Source organism: Protopterus annectens, chromosome 11.part0 (assembly GCF_019279795.1).
Source record: "Protopterus annectens isolate FY-2018-M chromosome 11.part0, PAN1.0, whole genome shotgun sequence".
Classification (NCBI taxonomy): Eukaryota; Metazoa; Chordata; order Ceratodontiformes; family Protopteridae; genus Protopterus; species Protopterus annectens.
In genome coordinates, this window is record NC_056745.1 from 307,741,130 (window position 1) to 307,754,141 (window position 13,012).

The 13,012-nt window shown below is 44.2% G+C and overlaps 1 protein-coding gene across 1 annotated transcript in view; it reads left to right on the top strand.

Moving 5' to 3' along the window:
- Window positions 1-13,012, top strand: part of CFAP54 (cilia and flagella associated protein 54) — a 2,749,537-nt gene that overhangs the window by 310,516 nt on the left and 2,426,009 nt on the right. The window contains exon 11 of the mRNA XM_044087198.1: window positions 2,110-2,308. Coding sequence (XP_043943133.1) covers window positions 2,110-2,308 — 199 coding nt within the window. The remainder of the gene's footprint in view (window positions 1-2,109; window positions 2,309-13,012) is intronic.

Below are 13,012 nucleotides of genomic sequence, written 5' to 3' on the forward strand. Positions count from 1 at the left end.
GGAAGAATACAAAGCCCCTGTAATCATAGCTACACAAGTAAAGACCACACTCTCCAAAGCCAAGAACACACCATCCATGGGACCTGACAACATCCCAGGCTGCATTCTGCATGAACTACAGAACAAAATGGCACCCCACCTAAGTACCATGTTCAATCATAGCCTCACTTTAGGCTTTGTGCCTACTGAATGGTGCACAGCAAAGATTATTCCACTCCACAAAGGGGGTGCCACCATGGACCCCGGGAACTACAGCCTCATTAGCCTAAGAGCCTAGTCTGCAAGGCCATGGAACATATCATTTTGTTGCTTATAAACAAGGACATAAGTAACCTCCAAACTCTGGACCCCACTCAGTTTGGGTTTGTAAAAGGTAGGTCATGTCTCCTAAACCTGATTGACTTCTTTGAAGTAGTCACCAGAGCCATGGAATAGGGTAAGGTGGTGCACACAGCCTATCTTGACCTCGCCAAGCCTTTTGACACCATCCCCCACTCTGGAATTATAGATAAACTCACTTGACTGGGCATAAATCCCTATGTCATAAGATAGGTGGCCAACTGGCTCACTGATAGAACCCACACAGTGAAAGTAGCCGACTCCGAATCCAACTTCAGACCAGTGACAAGTGGAGTACCACAGGGCTCAGTCCTGGGTCTTCTCCTGTTTGGCATCTACTTCTCAGAAGTCTAGGCTAATACAGCAGGTCTTTCGCTAACGATGTTCGCAGATGACTGCAAACTAGGTGCCATAATAGAATCGCCTAATGATGTGGACATTCTGCAAAGGGGCCTCGCTGAGGCTGATGCTTGGTGTCAAAGTCATGGCCTCAAGCTCAATACCAAGAAGTGCATTGTCATTCCCTTTGGGAGAAACACTGTACCCATGAACTACCACCTAGGTGGTAGCCTACTAAACACCGAAAGTGTGATAAGAGACATTGGGACACAGGTGGACAGTAGTCTCTCCTTTGATAATCACATCGCCACAGTAGTCAGGAAATCCTTCTACGTGACACACCTCATCACAAAGGGGTTCACCTCCAGAAAAAAAGAGGTCATTGTTCCTCTCTACTCATCCCTCATTAGACCCATTATAGAGTACAATGCTTTGGCAAGTACCTCACAAGACATCTACAACAACTAGAAAGGCCACAGAAATACCTCACTAAGAGGATTACCGGTCCCAAACAGATGCCATATGCAGACCATCTAAAAAAACTCCAGCTCTACTCCATTGCTTATCACCAACTCAGAGGCGACCTCTGCCTAACATACAAAGCCATGTCAAACCCAGATATGTTGGACATACTACACCTAAAGAAACCCCAATCCCTCCAAGACACATGCTCCAGAGACCTAAACCTTGCCACCACAATAAACAGAACATGCTGGAGGGATAGATTCCTGTCCCAGAGACTTCCCATGCTTTGGAACAGACTACTTATTCATGTCAAGCAAATATCTTCATTAGCCCTCTTTAAGAAAAATCTCGACAGTTGGATGGGGAAACAGGAAATTCACCCCGGGGTCACTTCTGTGGCTCTGCTAGACAGGGGCACAGGAAAATAACTTTCTTGGGTGGCAAAAGCCAGGGAACTTTTTTGGCTAGATTTATATAGGCCCCAGGGCCGATAGTCTAGTACCTACCCATGAACCTATGAACCTACGAGTTGTGCCATACAGAGGAGATGCTTAATAGCCACAATAATGAAGTTATGCTTCTAAGAATACAGTGGCAACCACAGAGAAGTACTGACACCACAGTGTTTCACTTTCTAAGGTACAACAGCAATGTAACACTCCACTGCGCTAAGCCCCCTTCCATAGAGATAGGTGTTCTATAAACATTAAGTTTCTTAGACATTTCAGTACTGGATGGTTATAGTAGAAACTTTAGAAAAAATGAATTTAACAAGAATGTATTAACCATAAACTATGCAATGCCAAATCTGGAGAGCAGATAAATGACATTGGTGGTGGGACAAAATTAAGTATGTTTAGAAGTAAAAATAAACAAGCAAAATGTGCATTCAGAATTCAGTGTCTTTAAACTATTAAACTTCAGTGGATTTTACTTTATTTGTTTCTTTGCTTGTTTATGCTCTAGTTGCCATGGCCTCGTACCAGTGTGGAGCGACTACTGACAGAAATGTTTGATGGCAGTACTGTTCAATTTCTCGCAATCTTAGAAGCCATCTCAGATAGTAATAGACGGATACTGCAGACTGGCCCTCCTGCCATTGATGAACCAGAAGTTCAGGATGTGATCTTAGAACTTTTCCTTGCTGGACTGGAAATCCTGTCAGGTAATTTATGAAAATATAGCCATATTACTTCTCTGACCAGTTACATTGCATGAAGACATACTTCTGTGCCTTCATGATTTTCTTATATTATTAACAACACTTTACTTCCTTCATACCTTACTGAAGGAAAGAGGCTAAGATCTTATGATGTTCATCATATTGATCATTACTGCAGAAGCCTTAACTTTGAGGGTTATATCCTGCCAGGGATATATAATAGCCATCAGGCTTATGAAGCTTCAGGCACCTTCCAAATGCCTAAAATATCAGGGAGCAAAAGACAAGTTAGAGCACCAAGCTCTTCAAAGCTTTACTGCCATTGAAGAGTACGTTCTTCTAAGGCTTTAAAGGATTGATGGTTGGCTTGGTGCTGTCACTTTGCTAGGCAGATAAGTTCCCTTTTTGGAAAAATCCTTCCATTTTCTATATATTGTTTGTGCTTTTTCACTTTCATCTTCAGGAAAGTTATTTTACAATTAGGCATTTTGTGTTTTAATTGAATGTCACAAGACTGTATGGTACTTTTAAATGAGAGTTCTGTTTTTTTCCTGTCAGTTTAAAAGTTTGTAAAGTAACAGAAAACTATAGTTTCTGTATATTGCTATTTGAGGGGCTTGATAATGTTTTAAAATGTTTTTCTGTGAAAAATTGACTTTTTAAGGCTTGTAGTTTTTACAGGCATTTGCTGCTTCTCTTCCCTGGGAAAGAAGCACCAATGTTAAGTTGTCAATCTCGCCTTCATTCTTGCTGGATGGGTTCGGAGCCGATCCTCGGCTCCGACTCGGCCAATACTAAAGCTCAAGAGCTTATTCCACTGGCTCAAGGCTCCCCTATATCCCACAATGCTAGGCGGTAACTACTCAGATCTCGTTTGCCGCTTAACTGACGAGGTGCTTTCTTCTACCGGCTCTGGCAGATTAGTAAGTTTTATAGTCAAAAACTTCAAATTTCTACCCCTATCCTTTCTATTTAGTTTAGTTTCTAATATAGAGTATCCCTTTAGTTTAAATCGGGTCTCCCTTGTTTTTTATCCCCTTTTTATTCCCTTTTAACTTCTAGGCCTTTGGCCCACTTCTTTTTTTTCCCCTGTCATTCTAGTGTGACTGGATTTTTTCCTTTGGTTAAAGGTTGTGTCTGTGTGTTGTGTCTGTGTTACATACAGTTTTTTTTAGGATGTCTAAAGACTCCAAGTTCTCAGGCTTCAAGAAGAGTGATTCGTGCTGTCAGAAAATGTCTCTGACAGACGGTCACACTTCTTGTGTCTATTGCCTGGGACCTTTGCACCTGCAGGACTCCTGTGCAAGTCCGAGGCACTGGCCCAAATGCTGCATAGCCCTACTCAACAGTCAGCGGCTATTCCCATCCCTGCTTCTATTCCTCCTCCGACTCCTTTGAGTTCGGAGCCGGGGCTCGTCGGAGCCGTGGCTGTCGGTGCGTCGGAGCCGATACCTTCCCTTTCGGCTCCGTCGTCTGCTCCGATTTCCTCCTTGGAGGGATCTCGGCGCCGAGCTTCCCTCGTCGGCTCCGAGTGGCATCGGACCCTTGTCCGACCCCGTTCTCCCTCTCGGAGCGTCGGCGCTGGTGAGTTCGGCTCCGACATCGGCCTCGGAGCCGACTGTCGGTGCCGGGGGGTCCTTGTCTCCTCGGAGCGGGGACCTTCGGCCTTGGCTGATTGGGGCGCCTTTGAGGTCATGCGGAGCGTGCTAGACCCCGTGTCTACCCCACAGTCGGCTCCGTCAGCTCCTCCCTCTTCAGTGCCTGTGGTGGTTTCTACTCACCCCCTTGTAACAGACCGCAGAGAGCCAGCTCCTCAGGTTTCCCCATTGGGAATATCCTCTTCTTCCGAGGCTTCTCCTGATCTGGTAGGAGAACTCCCTCGGAAGATACAGTGCAAGAGGTAGCACATTGACTCCCCTGAGTCTATCACCTCTGGCACCGACTTGGAGGAATCTGAGGGTTCCCCTCGGTCCCCCTCTGAGGATGTCTCCTTTGCTGACATCCTTGAAATCCTTAAACAGAGGAGGAACTGGCCAGCCCTTAACCCTTCAGAGGATGAGTCGGTCTACCTTGAGGCATTTGGCTCTCGCCCTTCCACCTCCTGGGTGTCTCCTCCCTTTGACCCCCTCATGGATGTGGTGGCAAGGAGGGCTTGGACAGCCCCTGATTCGGTGGAACCTACCCCAAGGAGGCCGTCAAAATTTATTACTGCCCCAAAAGAGAAACAGTTCTTATCCAAAGGTGTCTCTGTTGATGCAATGGTGGTGGCCAGAGCCACTAAGAAGGAATTAGCCGTTGCTTCGGTACCTGTCCATCCTCCTAATAAGGAGTCTAGGACCATGGACAGGTACGGTAAGCAGATGTTTTCCTCCGCGACCTTTGCCATGCGGTCGCTGAACTACTTGTGTCATTTCACCCATCTCCAGAAGGATTTACTCAAGGATATGGGTGAGGCCATGCAGGATCCAACAGCTGAGGGGTTCCAAGACAAAATGAACTCCCAGTTGGTAACCCTGAATTCGATTGTCAACTCCTCCATGCGGCTTATCTCATATGCGGCTGATGGGGTGAGTAGGGCCGCAGGCACAGGTGTAGCTTTACGACGCCATGCCTGGATGCGGCTTTGCAATTTTGCAGACCCTTTCAAGGCGTCCTTCACCAATTCCCCCTTTGATGGCTCAACGTTGTTTGGACCTCAGGTGAAGGATACATTGACTAGGTGTGAGCAGGAAGGTAAGACTCTCTTTGCCGTGGGAGTCCGTTTTTCTACCCCTTCCAGACCTTATCCCAAAGGTCAGAGGGGTGGAAAAATGTGGTTCCGCAAACCACAAGGAGTCTCATCTTACGCACAAAGTTGATTCCCCTCTAGAGGCAGAGGGGGGAACAACAATAGACGCCGCCCTAGGGGCAGAGGTGGTCCACAAAACCAGAGTAGCAGAGAAACCTTCTCTGATAAACCCTTTCAGCATCCCTGAGGAGCTGCCCGGCTGTCCACCTTCGGAGGCAGTCGGGGGAAGATTATCACTGTACCCAAAAGCCTGGCTTTCCCTCACTCAAGACAAATGGGTACAGTCGATCATATCCGAGGGTTACAAAATCCCCTTTATTCACATCCCATCCCAACCCAAAGGATCCCTTCCAGACGTTCCACCCAGTCTAAGGGAACAAGCAGCTTTAGAAATATCAAAGCTGCTGTCAAAAAGAGCTATCCAACCAGTCCCAGCAGACCAGCAAGGATCTGGAATCTACTCCAAATTCTTTTTGGTACCAAAAAAAACAGGGGACTGGAGACCAATACTGGATCTCAGCAAGCTAAACAATTATGTAAAGAAAACAAAATTCCGGATGGTCACGCTACAGTCCATTCTACCCTTCTTGGGTCAGGACAATTGGATGTGCTCGATAGACCTTCAGGATGCATACTATCATATCAAAATGCACAGACGCTCCAGGAGGTTTCTCCGCTTCAGGCTGGGAACCAGTCACTACCAGTTCAGAGCCCTGCCCTTTGGTCTCACTACAGCCCCCCGAGTGTTTACCAAATATATGGCAGTGGTCGCGGCTCACTTGAGACGTCAAGGATTCCAGGTGTTTCCATATTTGGACGACTGGCTCCTTACCGCCACCACCAGGCATCAACTGCTTCTATCCAGAGACTTCACCATCCAAACTTGCCAAGCTCTAGGCATTTCAATAAATTTTGAAAAATCTGCCTTGTCGCCTTGTCAGTCTATTACCTTTATAGGCACCACCTTAGACACAGTTCATCTTTCCGCCAGACTAACAGACCAAAGAGTATCAGAGATCCGCAAACAAGTTTACCTTCTACTTCAATGCAACAAGATCAAAGCCAGGGTAGTCTTGAAGGTATTAGGACTCATGGCAGCTACTATTACACTTCTCCCCTTAGCTCGTTTTCACATGCAGATCCTCCAGTGGATGCTGTTTTCTCAATGGTCCTTCCAACAGCTCCCGATGTCTCACATCATCCTACTAACCCAATCATGCAAGAATCACCTGTCTTGGTGGATCACATCACCTCAAGTTCTCCAGGGCAGACCCTTCATCCCCCCCCCAATCGCCACAGTGACGACGGACGCCTCCCTGATCGGGTGGGGGGGCATTATCAGGGCAGGACAGTCCAGGGCACGTGGCAATCTTTCGAGTGCCCCTTGCACATAAATGTCTTAGAGATGAGAGCAGTGCTTTTAGCGTTGCAAGCCCTTCAGGACTCTCTTCCCACAGGGACTATTGCAATTCAGATGGACAACATGTCCGTAGTGTGGTACATCAACAAACAGGGCGGAACCAAGTCCTACCCCTTATGTCGAGAGGCACTCAGACTTTGGCAGTGGGCGATTTCTTCTCAGCGTTTTCTGATAGCAACGCACATTCCCGGGAAGTCCAACGTGATTGCGGACAAGTTGAGCAGGGCTATTCTCATGCCTCACGAGTGGTCTCTAAAAAAATCAGTGCTGGAAGAAGTCTTTCGAAGATGGGGCCAGCCTTGCTGCAATCTTTTTGCTACTCCCCAAAACAGCAAGTGTCACGACTTCTTCACCCTCTTCCCTTTACCAGGCCAACCCACCAGAGACGCTCTAGTCCACGATTGGCCCCGGGGACTTCTGTATGCTTTCCCCCCCTTTCCACTGATCTCTCAATTAATTCAGAAAGCTATCGCCTCGAGAGTCACCATGATCCTCATTGCCCCTTACTGGCCTCGACAGATATGGTTTCCGTTCCTCCACCATTACCTCTTGGAGCAGCCTTGGCATCTGGACCCAGTGCCAGATCTTTTGACCCACCAGTCGGGCCAGCTGCACCACTCCCTCCAATCTCTCAACCTCACAGCGTGGTTTCTCCGATTCCTACCCTAGCCAGGCTTCCCTTAATCTCTCATTCGGTCCGCAACATCCTGATAGTCTCTCACAAGTCTTCTACCAGAAGGATTTACAATCGCAAGTGGAAGCGTTTTTTCCTTCTGGGCAGCATCAAAAAATATAGACCCCTTCACTGCACCTATCCAGTCTATACTAGACTTCCTGGCAGAGCTCTTTCATTTAGGCTCTTCCTCATCTACCATTAGAGTACAACTAGCTGCTATATCTAAGTTTCATGTAGGTGTCTCGGACTCCAGTATCATGTCCCATAAACTCTGCAAAGCCTTTCTAAGAGGTGTCTTTTTGCTCAAGCTCCCAATCAAAGATCCCCCACCTCAGTGGGACTTGAATTTGGTCCTAGCATCCTTGATTCTCCCCCCCTTCGAACCTGCGGCTTCATGCCCTCTTAAGTTGCTTTCATGGAAAACAATTTTTCTAGTAGCCATAACATCAGCTAAAAGGGTATCTGAACTTCATGCTCTTTGCAGTCGTCCTCCTTACTTAGTTTTCCATAAAGACAGGGTGTCCCTCCGGACTAATCCGTCCTTCTTGCCTAAGGTTTCCTCTGAGGCAAACCTAAACCAGATGATTGATCTCCCCGTTTTCTTCCCTGATTATTCCAACAGGTCGGAACAAAAGTTACATTTTCTAGATGTTCATCGCCAACTTCGATATTATTTAGACAGGACTAAACAGTTCAGGAAATCTGATCAGCTCTTCCTGTCTTATGCGGAAGGGAAATTGGGCCTTCCAGTTACTAAAGTGTCCCTTTCAAGATGGCTTACCTCTATAATTACCTTCATCTATGAAATCAGACATAAAAAACTGCCTTCAAGACCTAGAGCTCATTCAACTAGGGCATTAACTACATCTGTAGCTTTTCAGGACAGGCTACCAATAGATTCCATTTGTGCAGCAGCCACTTGGGCTTCTCCTCATACCTTTATCTCGCATTACAAATTGGATATGGCCTCCAGAAACCGTGCCAGGTTTGGTTCCACTGTTCTCAAGAGTCTGTTCCGATAGGCCACCTGGGGTAAGGTGCTAGGGATGCGGTCTCATCCAGCAAGAATGAAGGCGAGATTGACAACTTAACATTAAGAAGTTATGTACCTACCATAACGTTCCATGTTAGTTGTCTTCTTCTCGCCTTCTTTCTTGAGTCCCACCCTCCTTCCCCCTAGCCTGGACAGACCGATAGGAATTTTTGGGATCTTCTATTGGGGTTTTCCTTCCCACATGTTCTACCACCTCTATTCTCCCTTTCATGTTTGTGGTAGCTTACCTACAGGTTTATATATAGAGGTGGGTTCCTTTTCTCTCTTCTCCATACTATGGAGACCAGAACTGCTTGGTTTTAGCTATCAAACGAGATCAAGTAGTTACCGCCTAGCATTGTGGGATACAGGGGAGCCTCGAGGCGGTGGAATAAGCTCTCGAGCTTTAGTATTGGCCGAGAAAGAAGGCGAGAAGAAGACAACTAACATGGAACGTTATGGTAGGTACATAACTTCTCATTTTCTCCTTGACCATGAAACAATCTACTGGCCCCAAAGTCAGTCCACTCTTCTTTTACCCCAGATGCTCTAGTGTAGCACCTACAGCCACAGTAGACTGGGGGCTAGCCATGTCCTCTTTGGCTGTTGATGTTCTGTCAGTGGACAAGGGAGAGTCCCTCTTGTCGGTCCTGGGTGAGGGAACAGGGAACGCTTCCCTGTTGTGTCTGTGTCAGAATGCCATGCCTGTCCCTGGAGAAGTTGCTGCTTTTGCCATTAGTAACACAGCTGGCCACATTTTTCTTGTCAAAAAGAAACAGAAAACTAAGCATGTGTCTGCTCCTCCTCAAATTTCTATAGAGAGCAGTAGTTTACTGGGTCTGGCTCAGAGTTTAATTCAGGCTACTAAATCCTTCTTGTAAAGTAGTTTCTGGTAAGAGAAAGAAGAATGCTTCTTTTCCTGAAGGGATTCAAGATGAACAGGAAGATGAAGGGACAGATGCAAAGTTTTCTCCTCAGATTTCTGATTCAGACTTGTAGGAAACTTCAGTTTCTGATTCCCCCTGTAAAGGTTTCTCTTTCTGTGAGACTGTTGCTGTAATGTGCCATGTTTTTAGTGGGAAAACACTGAGGTTTCTCAGTCCCTCAGAAAATACTATGAATTGTTACAGAAGGAATTTCCAGAACCTACACCATTTCCTCTTGTTCTGTCTACTTTAGAGGATATGTGTGTTACTGCCTGCAGTTCTCCTGATAGCTAGCTGCCCCTAAAAAGGCAAATAGAATGTATAAAGTTACTAAGTCTTTTAAGATTTTGTAAACTATTCTCAAACCTGATTCAACAGCTATGGCTTTTAGTTGAGCCTACTACTGCCAAAAGTTTAATTCTAACCTACATTTTCTGATAAGGATGGGAAAATTATTGATAAGTGTGAGAAAAAGTGTCTACTTCTGCAACTTTGACTTTCCGAATTTTGAAATGTCAGGGTCATGTGTTAAAAGTTTATTCTGAATAATTGCAGAAGCATGAGGGATGTTGTGTCTGCAGATTCTTCTTCCTGTGATGAAAAATTTGCTTTAAATAACTTAGCACTATTTATTATTTACAGTGTGTGTGTGTGTGTGTGTGTGTGTGTGTGTGTGTGTGTGTGTGTGTGTGTGTGTGTGTGTGTCACTCTGTTATTATACTATGACTGGATATTAATATTCAAAATGAGCATGCTGATTGGCCAGCCCAACCAGCGTGTCCATTGTAAATCCGAGAATATACCAATGGAAAAAGGTCCGGTCACCCGGACATTTTCCCATTAGTATGTCTCACAATTTTTTCACTTTTCTTTTTTTTTAAAACAAACAAAAAAAAAAATGGAAGACCTGAAATGAACGAGAGAGATGGTGCAGACAAAAATAAAAGGATAATCAGGTAAGTTCTGCAAAACTATAGAAATTTACCTGATTATCCTTTTATTTTGTCTGTCCGGCTCTCCCTCATTTGTTAAATGTCTCCCAATTTCTTTTTTTTTTTTTTTTGTTTGTTTGTTTCCAGTTAAAAAAAAAAAAAGGCAACAAGAGATCTTTCTCCATTGCTTCCTTTGCACAGCAGTGATGTACTGCATAAGCGTGGGAACACAAATCCCATACGCATGTGCAGTACATCAGAAAAAGCCTAAGGATACCACAAAACCACGGATGGGCAGCACGGAGGCATTATACAAAGACGTTATTTAAGAAAAGTAAGTATTTTTTTTCTTAAATAATGCCATTGTATAATAGCAATAATCAACTCCATGGTTGTGGTATATTGAAATTTACAAAATTATTATTCTGCTGTTTGATGGTTTTCTACATATTGAAATTTACCCATGGTTGGCTTTATTTAATCACTTGGGCTTTGCCCTCATGATTAAACCACACCAGCCATGGGTAAATCTTCAATATACCACACCACGTCATACGTTATTGCTTAAATACTTTTTCAAGGGCTATGGACACTGGTACTGTTTTGAGAAGGTTTGCATGGCTGCATTCTCAGAACTTTCCAGATAATGTTAAAAATACGATTTTAAAGTTTTGAGCAGAGATTTAGTTTTTGACCCTCTGCTACAGAGGTGATCAAAAAGTGTGATGAAAGGAGCAAGCTGATTCAGAGAATCTCTAAAATTTTTTGGCTCTCCTTTTCCCGAACTTGTAAAAGATTCTCTAACTCCTCATACATTTTTGGCAAAAAGCTGAATAAATAGTCTCAACAAAATACAGATAAACAGATGTTTTAAAGATAAATGGCAGGGGGTACCAAAAATAAGCCTCAAACCTCCCAAAATCAAGGACATTCCAACAAGTCTGTATGACTATTCAAGAAAACTTGTGATTCTTTCCCACCCTGGTCTCTTTTTTTCTTCCAGAAAGTTTGAATCTCCAGTTTTCTCTTTGGCAACAGATCGTTTCAGACAAATGGATTCTTAACATTAGTCATCATGGTTAAAGATGGCAATGAAAGGAAATTCCTCCTTTCCAAGCTATCATTCCTCATCCTCCAGACCACAATCTTTTGTTTCCTCTGACTCTTCATCACATGCTGTTCCAAAAAGTAATGGAACTAGTACCACCTTCCCATGTGGGGAAGGATTTTCTTTGTGCCAAAGAATGAAAATGCTGGTAGACCAGTTCTGGATCTTTCTTTCCTTAACCTTTTGTGATAGTATCCAAGTTCAAAATGATATCACTTCCCAGCCTGTTACCTCTTCTTCCTCTTTCAAGTTTCCTGGTAACACTAGACTTAAAAGATGCTTTTCATGTCATCCCTGTTCATCCAGGCATCAGTTGTTTCTTAAGGTTTTGTACATCTGGATCACATTATCAGTTCTCTGCCTTACTCTTTGTACTATTCACTGCACCAAGAGGGTTCCCAAAATGTCTAGCTCCAGGTATAGCTGATTGCAGGCTACAGGTTAACCACATTTTCCATATTTAGTTGACTTTCTTATCTTTGCAATGTAGTTCTCAAAGTGTCAGGAATGTTTTTCTTGAGTGAAGGATTTCTTTCACAACCTGGGATTCGATGAGAAAACATTCAAAAGACTTTCTTAACTCCTTCACGCAGGATTGTGTTCCTGGGATATCAACTAGACACCTCATTTCAAAGAGCTTTACATCTTTCTAATGTTTTCCACACAAATGTCAGTCACTGTGAGGGAATAAATCAGGATTTTGGGTCTTATGGTTTCTATGATTCTCATGATGCCCCTGGCAAGACTCCACATGAGAAAGATACAGTGGAATCCAAAGGTTCTGTGGTTCCAGCACCAACGCCCTTTGTCTTTTCAAATCCCAGTACTATGGTTTGTTAGAAAAGAAATATTTTTGGTGGAAACAGATATCCTTAAATACAGGTCTCCCCTTCCCCCCCTCTGTTCCCAACTAGTCAGATACCACAGTCGCCTTGGACTTTGCTTAGGGAGCAGTTTCAGAAGGGCTAAAAGTGGAGGGTGTGTGGAGCACCAAGGACAAATGCAATCCCAGAGATAGCAAAGAGATGCTTGCCCTGATAAAGGAGGGAACCAGGTTGTACTCGCTTTGCTAACTAGCCATGTTAGCTTGGGATATAGATTCACAACATTACCTCACTCTACAGGCATCCTACATTCTGTCAGAGCACAATTTTGTGGTAGACAAGTTGATCAGAGCCAGGCGGTAACTCATGAATGGAATTTAGATCAGGGACTCTTCAAAGATTTGATCCATTTCTACAGAGTTCCTCAAGTAGACCTATTTGTGTCTTCTCTGAACTATTAACTGGCAAGTTTCAGTTTCAGGACTCCATGGAAGAAGGCCTGGAAGACAGATGTCTTTTTTGTTCCTTAGACATAAATGTTTGTGTATATTTTTTGACCCTTTCCACTAATATACAGGGTACTTCTGAAGATTCAGAAGGAGTCCCTCAAGATCATTGCAGTTACTTCTTTCTGGCCCAGGCAACCATCATTCTTCCTTCTTTTTGAAATGACCAGGTACAGTTACCACAAGCTTCCTCACAGACTGGATCTAGTCACACAATAACAGGGAAGTTTGATACACCCCAACATCATTCAACTTCAGTTGACTGCCTGAATGATAGAATCTTAATTCCTTTTAGGCACCTGCTTGAGGCAAGAAACCTGCTACTACAAATCAAATATCAGTAGATGGAAAAGGTTTTCTAGTTGGTGCCAACAAAATAACCAGCACTCTTTCAGGGCTAGTTGTTCTCTAGTTTTATAATATTTGTGTGACTTACTAGTTTATGGCCTTTCTTATTCCTCTGTCAAGGTTGATTTATCAGCCATTTTAGCATG